This window comes from Sorghum bicolor, chromosome 4 (assembly GCF_000003195.3).
Source record: "Sorghum bicolor cultivar BTx623 chromosome 4, Sorghum_bicolor_NCBIv3, whole genome shotgun sequence".
Lineage (NCBI taxonomy): Eukaryota > Viridiplantae > Streptophyta > Magnoliopsida > Poales > Poaceae > Sorghum > Sorghum bicolor.
The window spans coordinates 7223891-7237801 of NC_012873.2; the positions used below are offsets into that span (position 1 = coordinate 7223891).

At 51.0% G+C, this 13911-nt stretch overlaps 1 protein-coding gene across 1 annotated transcript; it reads right to left on the reverse strand.

Annotated features, from left to right (window-relative positions):
* On the reverse strand, nt 10305–11105 carry LOC110434722. The gene has a single exon (XM_021459431.1). The coding sequence runs from the start codon at nt 11103–11105 to the stop codon at nt 10305–10307; it is 801 nt and encodes a 266-aa protein (XP_021315106.1).

The following is a 13911-nucleotide window of genomic DNA, read 5'->3' on the forward strand; positions in this document are numbered from 1 at the left end:
AAGGTATGGTGTCCAAGTATGTGTAAATAAGCTTGCGAGTATTGGGTTCAACCTGTCTACCTATTCCTCCATGACGATACAAGCTATCATTGCCGACCTTTATCATTCGTGTGAAGGGCTTTTGTTTAAGGATGGCTCAAAACAACCGAAATGATGTGGTAAGTCGAAGTCAAACTCATAGCTTGTATGTATATTTGTTGTTATTGGAAAGCTTTGTTCTTATATCCATTTTTTCTACCAAGACTTAATTACAAGTTGAGGACTATGACTTAACCTTCGTAAGTTGCAGCTTTGAAGCCATTCTTAACCAAACAATGTATGCATTGGGTTATGAATAGAAATATACCGATGAATGGCCAACACTCACTACACAAGGATTTCAAGCGAAGTTGATTGCGACTAAGAGGGGATCATATACCCACCGTCGTTAACCGTTATTTGGGAAATGCGCACCGCACTCCCTAGCAATACGGTGAAACGAGAACCTTCTCACTCGCTGCTGTGAGAGGCTGAACAGTAACAAACGGTGGACTCAATAGTAGGTGAATACAATGAATGCTCTTCCTCTTTTAATAACGGTATCACGCTCCTTATATAGGGCTCGGAAACCGACCTAAGAAAATTACAGAAATGCCCCGTGACGGTGGGGGAATATTCCAGCATATTCTCATATTACAGTCTACTGACCCTAAGCCATTTGTGTAATTTTACACTACGAACCCTGCGTGTGTCCCCTGTCTAGGGCTTCAGCTGGTCGGAGGCTTGGATCCTTCGCTCAGCCGCCGATCCTTCGACGCTTCCGCGTCGGAGGTTCCTCAGCTTGGACGCGTCGGAGGTTCCTTAGCCCGGACGTGTCGGAGGTTTCTCTCCTCGGTCAACTGAAGGCTCCTCAGCTTGCTCGACCGCCGACCTTTGACGCTTCCGCGTCGGAGGCTCCTTAGCTTGGACGCGTCGGAGGTTCCCATCCTCCGTCGCGTCCCTCGCCATCCCCGGACTTGGGAGGTCGGAGGCTCCTTAGCTTGGTCGCGACGGAGGTTCCCATCCTTCGCCACGTCCCTCGCCATCCCCGGACTTGGGAGGATCGGAGGCTCCTCCTTTCTCCGCTCGCGGGACTACATCAGTGCCTCAATCCCTGCACACACTTAGCATGATAAGACGAGTCGTCAACGTTAGTCTTTCTCGGGAATCTTCGCACGTAGTCGCACGAAGGTTCCCTGGATGAAGGATATCCTTCGACGCCACCAGGGGGAAGGATGTGGCCATTCCCCAACAGTTCCCCTCTTTTTGGGCTAATGGCACTCCTGCGGTCCATGTGCTCAAAAACGTGCCGCGCAGCGGAGGCTGCGAGCATGGTTGCATCCTTCTCCCCTGGTGCGCAGGAAGTGCTTGTTGGCAGTATGGTGGAATGTTCCTTGTACTTACCCATGAATTTTCTTTGTGTGTTTAGGTTTTCAGGATCCTCCGATCGTTTTTTGTTGTTTTGATAATTTGATATCCTTCGCATATTAGATCGCGGAGGATAGTGATTTGTGCGATATTTGGCCGGTTAGTCGTTAGACTTAGCCGTTAGAGTTTGGGAATCACAACGGCCGCGCCGAGTCCTCCGCTCATAGCCGTTGGGCGCGGGGAATCGCAACGGTCGCGCGGTCGTAGGCACCCCCTATAAAAGGGGATGCTGGGGAGCTCCGGGCTCTCACCCCTGCCGCTCATTGCCTGCACATTTTCCTTCGCCACATCTCACTTGCTCTCTGAGCTGCTCGCGTGTGTTTTCATTGTGTTTAGTTCCTAAGTGTTTGCGGAGGATCTAAGGTGGCTCATCTTTCTTCGCCCCGTCCTTCAAGGTCAGATTTTTCTGGTCCTTTGCGCAATTTCCTTAGCGTGAGGTCTGAGGTTGGCTGTGGAGGTTTGAAGAGTGGATGCTTGAGGTGGCAGCAGCTCAAGATCTAGAGGAGACGCTGTCCGACGTCGAAGCTTCCGTTGGGGATCTTATTAGTGCTAAGGAGTTTGAGGCAATGGCTGCTATTACTTTTGAGTTTGGTGAGTCTACTGTGAGGCCAGAGGACATTGCTGACATGGTTGAAGTTGGATTCTTCAAGGATGGCCGTGCGAAGGCTCCTCCTGCGGGTCAGACTGTGCCTGCGCCTGAGGAGGGTTATGTTGTGGTGTTCAGAGACTTTTTCACCTGCGGGCTCCGGATACCTCCGTACCATTTTCTCCGCGAAGTGATGGAGAGTTTCAACGTGGAGCTGCAACATTTCAGCCCTAATGGGATTCTAACCCTTAGCAAGTTTGCTTGGGCTTGCGAATCCTACAGAGCTATGCCCCACATTGATACTTTCTGCTCCTACTTTGAACTCCAACGCTAGCCTAAAAAGGTGAAGGATGCCGAAGGAGTGGATCGCATTGCGCAGTTTGGAAGCTGCGCGTTCATGCCACGCTGCACGATGCCTGGGCCAAGGTGTGAGATCTCCTACTGCCAAAAGGGCAAGTGGGAGAAGGATTGGATGAGGGCCTGGTTCTATGTTACGACCCCCGCCGCGTCGAAGACTCTGGAAGATGGTCAGGTTGATAAGGTGTACCCGTACGCGTCGAAGATGAAGGAGTTGAAGCCTTTTTCCAAGGTTGATCCTTCGCAGCCAATGTCGGAGGAACGACTGGCTTGCGACAAGGCCTTTGCGTTGGCCTGTCGACACTCCGGAGGTTGAGATTTGGTCGAGGAGATGGTTGCTGCCGACTACTAGCCCCTTGGCCGCAGGGCCGACGAGTTTACCATTGAAATGGTGTAAGTGCCGGTGTTTGGTCCTCCAGAGGGGTTGCCATTTCCTCGGTTCCGCGCGGGCTTGCCGGAGGGGGAGACGAAGGAATCCTTCCTCGATCGCGTGGAGGTTTCGGCCCGGAGGATCGTCGGGAAGATTTCGGAGAAGGAATATCTTCAGCCGAAATCTGCGCTTGGGACGATGTCGCGTTTCAACCGGATTTTTGAAGAGCTGAGGATTGAGTACAACGATTATGTCATTCCTCCGGACGTCTTGCTTGGCTTGGAGAAGAAAAAGGATTCTTCCAAGACGGTTGCTTTGGCCGAGTCGAAGAAAAGGAAGGGGAGTGGCGCCGTGAAGCAACTTGCGAAGAAGCGCAAGGCGGAGGTGTTGCTGGAGGCTCCGATGGAGTCTTCCTCCGCTCGATCCTCCGCCGCCGACTCTGATTCGGTGGATTCTGCGCCTGCGGAGGTTGGGAAGGCTGCGGAGGTTGAGAAGGCTGCGTCTATTGCTGGAGGCCCTCAGGCTCAGGTCTGTCGCGCGGTTTCCTCTGTGCGCGCCCCATTTGCATCGCTTCTTGGGAGTCCTCCTCCGACGCGGAGGCCCATAGGGTGAGTCCTGCGCGGGAGGCTTCTGCTGGAGCAGGATCTATGTCGAAGGAGAGGCTTGGGGGGTCTAGCGATGAGGCGGAGTCTGTTTCTGTCCGAAGGATCAAGAGAGCTGACAATCATCCGCAGCCATCTGGTGGTGGGATAAATTCGCTATATATGGGTAAGACTTTATTTTGTCTTGCTGTGGTTTTCATGTATGTCCTGATTGATTGAGTCTTACGTTGTTTGCATATATTCTTCAGAGGATGTGATTGCGGGCCTGGCTAGCGCGGAGAAGCTTGCTAAGGGGGCCAGCATTGCGCAGGAAGTGCTTGTTGTACCTCTGCCCCGCATTCCTGCGCCAACTGTGCTGGCCAGCAGGCCTTCGCCTGCTAATATTGCTGGTCCTGGTGAGTTTGGTAGATTTTGTTTTTGTGTTCTTAGTTGAGTTGTTTGTCTTTTGTTTGTTGACTGTACCTTGATTGTGCGCAGGAGCCTGTGATCCTTCGATCACAGGTTGGGCTGAAACTCTGCATGAAGTTCATGCACTTGTCGGAGGTTCGTTTTTGATCCTCCGCCCATTATGTTTTTAGTCTTTGTTCATGTTTTTCTTACTTTCCTTCGATTCTCAGATCATTTCCGACAGAAGTGTCGAGACATGGACTACTCGACGTTACTTCGCGTGCAGTTTGAGCATCATAGCCTTGTATGTTTTAAGTTTGTTTTTTCTTCCTTCGCCGTTTTTTTATTCGGAGGTTTTAGGTATGATGATTTTTTTCGGATATGGTCATCACATGGCTGCTGCCTTGGAGGAGCGGTGCTCCTGAGAGGTTATTTGCCGTGATGAAGCCATTGAGGCTCTGAAAAAGGAGAACGAGACCTTGGAGGCTCAAAGAGCTCGCCTGCCGGAGGAAGTTAAGGGATTTGCTTCCATCCGGCAGGAGGTTGAGTCTCCGAGGAAGGAGAGGGATGATTACAAGTCTAGGTCGGAGGTTTTGAGGAAGGAGAAAGAGGACGCCGAAGCTTCAGCCACTGTCCTACACACGAGTGCCACTGAGGCGGGAAGGGCTAGGGACTTAAGCCGTGCTGCGGGCTGAGAAAGCCGAGGACATTGCTGACCGCCTCCGCAAGGAGCTTGATGCTGAGCGCGCGTCTGCGGCTGCGATGCAGACTCGTATGCAGAGGGCGGAGGCGGAGGCTGCGGCTGTCGTTGGGCTATACACCGACTCGATGGCGCAGTTCGGAGGTAGCACCTCTGCTCCTCCGCCCAACGGCGACGTTGGGGCTAGCCTCGCATGGCTAAAGTCTCATATCCGCATGCTCCCTGACTTTGTCGGAGGAGCTGTTGATTTTGGGGCTTTGGCTGCGGTTAGCTCCTTCGCCAGGCTTTTGCGCCGTGGGGGTTGTTCCCACGCCGAGGAAGTTGCCAAGGAGGAATTTGCGTTGGCAGAGGACGTTGGTGAAGGCACCTCGAGCCTGCGCAAATCAGTCCGGAATTTTATCAATTCGTTCTGGATTAGGTTTGGGCGGGCTGAGGCGAAGAAAATGGCGGAGGCTCGCCGCGCTGAGGTACGCATTTTTTCATTGCCCTTTTTGTATTTTGTTTATTTTTCCTTAGTTTAAGGCTTTTTCTTCGCAGGATCTTGCTAAGAAGAAGGCGAAGGCTGACAGGCTGGTCCGTCACGTCCTTCGGCTCAGACTGGCACAGAGGATCCTGAGGCCAGTGCCAAAGCTCCTGAGGGATCTGGTGACAAGGCTCTAGGGGAATTCAAAGCTCCTGCCCCTCCTCCGCCACAGGTGTGAGGGTTTTTAGTTTGTAGGTTTTTCTTTGCTTTTCTGTGTCGGCTTCTTATGCGACGATTTATTGTAAAAATGTCGGAGGATCTATTTGGCTTGTAAGGACTTGTTGGGTGTGTAATATAATGGCTTGGAATTTGTTGAATGTTTTACACTTTTATCCTGCGCAGGTCTCTAGCGGAGGACCTGCGCAGGATACATATGAAGCTCCGCTTTCCATTTTTTTCAATGGAATTTATGTTTCTAGGGACTTGTGGGAATATTGGCGAAGTGCCTTTCCTAACATGAGCGTGGTGGATATGTTTGAGTTTGTTGAGTTTGACATTGATGACGAACGATCTGAATTCGTCCAGTCGCTTGCGTGCCGAGGTTCTTGGCCTCCGGCCTAGGTGGGTTTTTTGTTTGTCCTTGTCTCAGATTGTGTTGTTTTGTTTGATTTGATTCTGATTTGATCTATCTCTGCAGTCGTCGTACCCGATCCTTCGCATCTTTGGTGAGGAGGCGGACGAATCTTTCTGGCTGGAGGATCCTGACGACATGTATGAGCATTTTCTGCCTGAGCGCGCGGAGGTTCGGGATTTAAGCTTTCTGGGTTGCTTGGGTCCTTCGCTTGGTTCAGTTGTTTTTAAGCGGGTTTATTTGCGCAGGTTCTTCGGTCTCCTCCTAGACGTGACGTTCTTCCTCTAGATTTTGTCGAAGGAAGCTATGTGACTCCGGTAACGTTCAAGCGCGGTGACCTATACGTGAGTGGCTGGTTGATTGACTGGTGGAGAGGCGCGCGTCCTTCGCACAGTGTGGATGATTTGGTCGAATACGTTACTCAAGATTATTGTAGTGATTTCAGGATCTTTGGTGACTCGTGCGTGAGATTTGTACGTGACTCTTAGGTCCTTCATCAATTATGTTGACGAAGGATCTTAGGACTCTTAGCTTATCATAGATAGGTAGGGATTTTTCATTTGATGCGAACAATTGTTGTACATACTGCTTATTATAAGTAAAGACAAATTTTTCTGAGTGCTTTGTTGCAACCTTCGCGACCTTAGCGTTGTTTTCATTACAACCTTCGCACTATGATTGTTTTTGTTTGCTGAATACATCGCAGTGTCACAGTGGTGTTGATCCTAAGGATCTTTGTGTTGTTGTGGTGTTTGCATGCTTGGTGTTCGATGTTGCGAAGGCGCTGGTGGTCGCGTAGGTTGCGTAGGTTTGCTATCCCTTGACCTTAGGACCTTCGCTTGTTTTGGTGCGAAGGAGCCTCTACTGAATTGAGCTCATGTTTGCCTCCGCTCGACTCCCGTGGAGTGTTGTCGAGGGTAACCTTCGGGTACTTGAGTCGGAGGTTCTGAGGGGATGTTACGAGACTTCGTGCGATACCCTTCAGAGACCTCCGATACTAACTTGCAGTGTTTTTGTTATGGTTGTACACGACTCTGTGGTCGATGTTCATCACAACGCCGAGGTTCTAGTATTATGAAACTTCGTGCAATACCGATTTTAGGTGTGGCTATGAGGCTAACTCCTGCTTCCATGCTAGCCTAGGCTTTTTTCCTTGTGACGGCTTTGGCTTGAGCTGGCTGTTTGGATCTGTGTGTACTGATCCTGATTGAGGGTGGGGGGCATGGTGAGCCTGGTTTTATAGGCTTTCTTGCATTTATTGAGTGTACTTTGTTAGGTTATACTTTACTATTTAGTTATTATTGGTTGTCGTGATTGTTGCAGTGTTTGGTCTTGCTTTACTTTGACTGGGGGTGACTGTAAGGTTGGCTTTGTTTTTCACCCTTTGTGTGTTGGAGACCTGCTTGGATTTGTAGGATACCTCCGGCCTTGTCTTTGGCGAAGGTTATGTGATTGTTGATGAGCTTTACTTTATGAATGTGAAACCTTCGCTGCCTTTTGGCGGAGGTTGTATAGGCCCTGATGCCTGATTGTCTTTTAGGTCTTTGTCAGGTTTGAAGGTTTTGTCCCTTCTGACCATGTTGTGATGCCTGATAAGGACAGGGTTTTTTCACTTTTGGCCATGTTGTCCTTGCTGCCCGACTCTTGGCCAGGTCTTTTGCTAAGGATGTGGTGTTTTTCCACCGTTGAGGACGTTCCGAGCTTTTTTTAGCCTTTGGCTGAAAGCTGCGGAGGGTCCTTACAATCACGCGAAGTGTTGTCGAATGCTACAGCCTCGTTGCTGGCTGTTTTTCGACTTTTGAGTTTTGCTTCTGGGGTGGATTCCTCTTTATATCTCAGAGGTTTTTACATAGGTTCTGCCTCGTTAAAAACCTCACCTCCTGGTAGGAGTACCCCTGTGAGGAAAAGAGTGCAGACCTCGGATTGTAAAAAAGTAGAGAGAAAAAGAAAATAAGTGTATCTAAAAACATGGATGCCGCCGCTTATATTGCAGGGGTAATCCTTACATTCAAATGTAAAATCTTCGTAGATTGTCGATGTTCCACGTGTGGGTGGAGGTTCTTCCTTCGAGGTCTTTGAGGTAGAAGGATCCCGACCTTCCCGCTTGTATTGCTGTATAAGGTCCTTCCCACTTAGGTTGCAATTTTCCAGCGTTTGGGTGATTTCCTTTTTTCCTGAGTACCAGGTCCCCATCTTGTATGTCTTTCCGTACTACCTTGCGGTCTCTCCACTTTTTGGTTTCTTGATGGTACTTGGTAATGTTCTCCACTGCCTCCAGTCTTGTTGATTCCAAAGTTTTCTTGCAGTACTCTTCATCTTCAGCTAACTGCTGCTTCATGTAGCGTAGGCTTTGGTGTTTGATTTCCTCGGGCAGCATTGCCTCTTCCCCGTATTATAGGAGCTTGAATGGTGTGAACCTAGTCGCCCTTGAAACTGTTGTGTTGTGAGACCACACAACTCTAGGTAGCTCGTCAACCCATTTCCCCTTTAGTAGGTTGAGTAGAGTTTTGGAGATTGCGGAGAATATTATTCTGTTTGCTCTCTCTACTGCCCCGTTTGACTCAGGGTGGTAGACGGACGTGAAAGCAATTTTGGTTCCTAAGTGATGGCAGAATTCCTTGAAACTGTCTGAATCAAATTGCTTCCCGTTGTCAACTGTGAGCAGGCTTGGAACTCCGAATCTGCAGACTATGTTCTGCCAGAAAAATTTCCTGATTGTTTTAGAGGTTATGGTTGCCAGTGGCTTAGCTTCGATCCATCTTGTGAAGTATTCGATGGCCACGACGGCGAACTTGTTTCCCCTCTGGGCAGTTGGCATCGGTCCTACCAGGTCCATTCCCCATCTTTGCAACGGCCATGATGCTGATATGAGCTGAGTTGGTGCTGAAGGTCCTGACTGAATTGGTGAGAAGGTTTGGCAAGCTTTGCATGTCTTCACTATCTCTTCAGCATCTTTGATGTGAGTTGGCCAGTAGAAGCCTTGTCTTAATGCTTTGGCAGACAATGCGCGGGGGCCGATGTGAGACCCGCATATCCCAGAGTGTATCTCTTGCAGGAGTTCTCTGCCCTCGGTTTGTGATATGCATTTCAGCAAAGGTAGGACTACACCTTTCTTGTACATGTTTCCGTCAATGATGGTGTAATTTCTTGCTCTTGCTTCCATTCTCTTGGTTAATGCGTCGTCATCTGCGGCTGTTTTGCCTTTGAGGGTGTCAGCTATTGCATGCCTCCAATCTTCGCCTTCTGTCAACAGGACTGAGCGGAAAGCTTTTGGCAACGATTCGGTTGCGGGTGCTCCAATGATTTGGTAGAAGGTTCCTTCTGGCAAGGTGGTGTTGTTGGCTGCTGCTTTGGCTAGCTCGTCTGCCTCGTAATTTTTGGCTCTTGGAATGTACTGCAGAGTGAACCCCTTGAACCTTCTCTCCAGCCCCTTTACGACGGCCAAATATCTTGCCAGCTCGGGGTTGTGTGCCAAGTATTCCTTCTCCACTTGCCCTGCCACCACCTGGGAGTCTGTTTTGATGAGCAGGGTTTTGGCTCCCGAAGCCTTAGCTTTGTTCAGCCCGAGGATGAGTCCTTCATACTCGGCTATGTTGTTTGTTGCTTTGAATTTGAGTCTCGCAGCATATTTCAGCTTGAGACCGGATGGTGCTATTAGCACAGCTGCTGCTCCCGCCCCCGATTGCCCCCAGGCGCCATCTGTATATAGTGTCCAAGGCTGGTCGATTACCTTCTCCTCTTCTTTGTTCGAAGGTGTCCAATCTGCCATAAAGTCAGCCAGGGCTTGAGACTTGATGGAGGTTCTGGGGACATAGGTGATGTCAAACTGTGATAGCTCAGCTGCCCATTTCCCTATTCGTCCGGAGGCCTCCTTGTTCCTAAGGATATCGCCCAAGGGTTGTGAAGTGGGTACTTTGATCTCATGGCTTTGGAAGTAATGCTTGAGCTTCCTTGATGCGCACAGGACTGCGTACGCGATTTTTTCTATCTCCGTGTAGTTCAACTTTGCTCCTGACAGAGCCTCAGACGCATAGTAGACGGGTCTTTGCACTGTTTCCTTACTATCACTTGCCTCGTGCACCAAGACAGCACTAACGGCGTGCTCAGAGGCAGCCACATACAGTAGCAGGGGAGTGTCCGGCTCGGGCACAGTTACCATCAGGTTCGTCGCAATGTAGTTTTTGAGCTGCCTAAAGGCCTCTGATTGTTCCGGGCCCCATTCAGCTTTGCCTTCTCCTCTTAGCACTTTGAAGAATGGTAGGCTTTGCTCCGCCGATCTTGAAATGAATCTATTGAGGGCTGCTATTCGACCAGTCAACCTTTGCACTTCTTTCTTACTCGAAGGTTCTGCCATTGACATGATTGCCTTTGTCTTGTCTAGGTTAGCTCTGATTCCTTCAGAGCTAATGATGTACCCCAGCATTTTTCCCTTGCTGACTCTGAATACACATTTTTCTGGGTTGAGTTTCAGTCCGGCAGATCTGAGGTTGGCAAAGGTTTCCTGCAGGTCCTTGATATGATCCTCTTTGTGTCTGCTCATGACGACAACGTCGTCGACGTAGGCTATGATGTTTCTCTGCAGCTGACTTCCTAGAACCTTCCCCATCATTCTGGAGAAGGTTGCTCCAGCGTTCTTGAGACCCTCTGGCATCCTGGTATAGCAATACGTGCCGAACAGAGTCGTGAAGCTTGCCTTTCCCTCATCTTCCTTCTTGAGCCAAATTTGGTGGTATCCGGAGAAGCAATCAAGCAGTGAAAATCTCTAGCAACTGGCGGCTTTGTCGACAGAGGTATCTATCCTTGGCAAGGGGAAGGAGTCTTTGACACAAGCTTTGTTGAGGTCTGTGAAATCTATGCACATTCTCATTTTGCCATTCTTCTTGGGGACTAGGACCACATTTGCCAGCCATTCCAGGTACATGATCTCTCTGATGACATTTGCGTCCAGAAGTCTCTGCACCTCTGCCTTCGCCGCTAAGGTTCTCTCTTCAGACATCTTCCTCTGCCTTTGTTTCTTCAGCCTCATTCTTGGGTCGGTGTCCAGTGAATGCTCTATGATGTCTCTGCTTACTCCCCGCAGGTCGGTGGCACTCAAGGCAAAGATATCCTGATTTTTCTGCAGCACGTCTAGCAGCTCAAACTCCTCCTCTATGCTAAGGGTAGCGGATATGGTGACATTCCTATCTGGTACCGCTTCCTGTAGAGGGACACACTTTGTTTCCTCCTGATCAGCCAGGTCTGTCTTCCCCCTTGGCATGTCTGGTGGCTGGCCAGCTTCTTCTTGCGTGGAGTCCATGGAGTTTATGTTCCAGAAAGACTTGTAGATTGCTTTCTCTATGTTCCTTGCCTCTTTCTGACTTCCGTGAACAGTGATCACCACATGCAAAGCCGGGATTTTCATGCACAGGTATCCCATATGAGCAGCTGCATTGAATCTATTCAAGAACCCCCGCCCAAATATGGCATTGTACGGGTAATGTAGGTCTACCACGTCGAAGGTGATATATTTTGTCCTTGCGTTTTCCGAAGTACCAAAGGATACAGGTAGGGCGACCTTTCCCATAGCGTGTATCTGTTTTCCTCCAAACCCGATCAAAGGTGATTCCGAAGGTTGGAGCTGGCTTCTGCTGAGCTTCATTTGGTTGAAGGTTCCGGCGAATATTATGTCTGCTGAACTTCCTGAGTCTACTAAGATCCTGCTGACTCCCCAACCCGCAACATTCGCTGTTATGACCATTGCATCCGTATGTGGGTAGCTTTCTAACCTTAGATCTTCCTCGGTGAAGGTAATTGGGGTTCTGGACCAATCAGTGCAGCGGACCGGCCCCTGAACTGCAACATTGTTGACGAGCCGAAGGTGATCCTTTTTCTACTTCTTTGTCTGGAACTCCATTGAGGACCCTCCAGCTATTGGCAAGATCATCCCAATCGTGGGCAGCGGTGTATGGGGGCCGATCAGATTGTCAGGGTGGGGTTCTGGTTTTGGGTGAGGTGGGGCTTGGATTAGCTGTAGTTGGTTTGGTGGAGGAGGTAGCGATTGCTGGTGGGGCTGCGGGGTTTCGATGTATGTAATCTGCGGGGGTCGGGGTGGAGCATAGGTTGGCTGCAGGTTGTGCTCTGCGGGCTGCTGTGGTGGGCGCCAAGCTGGTACGAAGCTAGGATAGTAAGCGGAGGCTAGCGCGCTGGGCTGAATTGGCGCTGGGTGCTGCTAGCCCGATCCTCTGACATATGAGTGGTAGAAGGTCTGTGGGAATGTGTGATTCACCTCCCGAGGTTAGGCGACCGGTGCTGGAGGTTGCGGAGCCGACCTGCTCTTGATCCTTTCCTGAGTTTCTTTGGCATCCGGGCAATCTCTAGTGGAGTGACCCTTCTCCTCCCCATGGAAGAAACAATATTGCTTCCGCTGCCTCTGCTTCTGATTCTTTTGCCATCCTCTGTTCTGACCTCCTCCGACTTGATTGGATCCGCGTTCTGAGTTTCGCGGTTCTGCCAGTGCGCGGTTATGCCCCGGCTTGTCGTTCCTTGGTTGCTCAATATTCATCATCTGAACACTACCCTCTCGCTGTGGGCGGCGCTCATCTTGGCTAAGGTTCTTCTTCTGCGAGTTCCTGTCATTGCCCTGCTTCTTCTGAGAGTTTTGCTCCTCCAACCTCTTGCAGAAGTCGTTGTCCGACTTGCAGTACTTCTCAAACTCGTGGTACAGCTCGTGCATGGATGCTGGCTTTTCTCTGGCCAAGTGAGCTGCAAAGGGCCCTATGCGAAGGCCTTTAATGGCTGCCTCTATGGCGACCTCCTCCGGCACACCAGGTGCCCTCGCCTTTGTCTGCACGAACCTTTGGAAGTAGTCCCGCAGTGCTTCTCCCTAACCCTGGCGACACTGGAACAGGTCCGTGGAGGTCAGTGACTCAACAGCAAATCCTTGGAAGTTTGCCAAAATCTTGTCGCAAAGGTTCTCCCATGAATAGATCGAACCTGGCCTGAGCATCGAGTACCATGTCAAGGCATCTCCTTCGGCCACGATCACAAAGGATTTCGCCATTACAGTTTCATTCCCCCAAGCTGAAGCCACAGCTGCCTCAAAACTCATCAAGAATTGGTGGGGGTCTGTCTTTCCGTTGAACTTGGGGAGCGTGATCGGCTTGTAGGTAGCCGGCCAGGGTGAGATCTGCAATCCTTCGGACAGAGGAGAACGAAGGTCCAATGTGCTCCGTGTCGTGCCACCATAGCTTGCTGGCTGCACATTCACCGTCGGGCCGGTGTTGGTTAGAACCGCGGGCTGGACCATCGGCTAGGCCACCGGTTGTGGTGGAGGCTGCATGCTAAGGATCTCTGCTTGCAAGATTGAAAGCTGCTGCCTGATCTCAGTTGCTTGCGCCGCTGCTAGCGCTGCCTCCTGGTTGGCGGCGTAGGCGGCAGCGATCTGGTCACGCTCCTGCTGAGGTTCTGCAGCTGCGCTTGTAGTAGTTGGAGTTCTTGCGTGGCCGTAGGTTGTGCCGGCCCCGCGGTGGGAGGAGGTTCCTGGCCAGCCTCTTGTTGCACATTTTCCAGGTGCTCGTCCTCAAGGCCCTCCTCCTCTGCGGTCGCATATGCACTCCGCACGGCCCTCCTCGGCCTTCCTCTCCTGGAGGACTCCGCCCAAGGTCTTGTGGTACTTGATCTCTTTCCAGCCATCGTAGGTGATCCTTCCAGCCCCACAGTGGGCACCAATGTTGGGGAAATGTGCACCGCACTCCCCAGCAATACAGTGAAACGAGAACCTTCTCACTCGCTGCTGTGAGAGGCTGAACAGTAACAAACGGTGGACTTAACAGTAGGTGAATACAATGAATGCTCTCCCTCTTTTAATAACGGTATCACGCTCCTTATATAGGGCTCGGAAACCGACCTAAGAAAATTATAGAAATGCCCCGTGTGTACTCACCCTAAGCCATTTGTGTAATTTTACACTACGAACCCTGCGTGTGTCCCCTGTCTAGGGCTTCAGCTGGTCGGAGGCTTGGATCCTTCGCTCGGCCGCCAATCCTTCGACGCTTCCACGTCGGAGGTTCCTCAGCTTGGACGCGTCGGAGGTTCCTCAGCCCGGACGCGTCGGAGGTTTCTCTCCTCAGTCAACTGAAGCCTCCTCGGCTTGCTCGGCCGCCGACCTTCGACGCTTCCGCGTCGGAGGCTCCTTAGCTTGGACGCGTCGGAGGTTCCCATCCTCCGCCGTGTCCCTCGCCATCCCCGAACTTGGGAGGTCGGAGGCTCCTTAGCTTGGACGCGTCGGAGGTTCACATCCTTCGCCGCGTCCCTCGCCATCCCCGGACTTGGGAGGATCGGAGGCTCCTCCTTTCTCCGCTCGTGGGACTCCATCAGTGCCTCAATCCCTG

Coding starts and splice junctions, on each gene's coding strand:
- LOC110434722 (XM_021459431.1), bottom strand. CDS start 11,105: ATGGGAAAGGTCGCCCTACCTGTATCCTTTGGTACTTCGGAAAACGCA.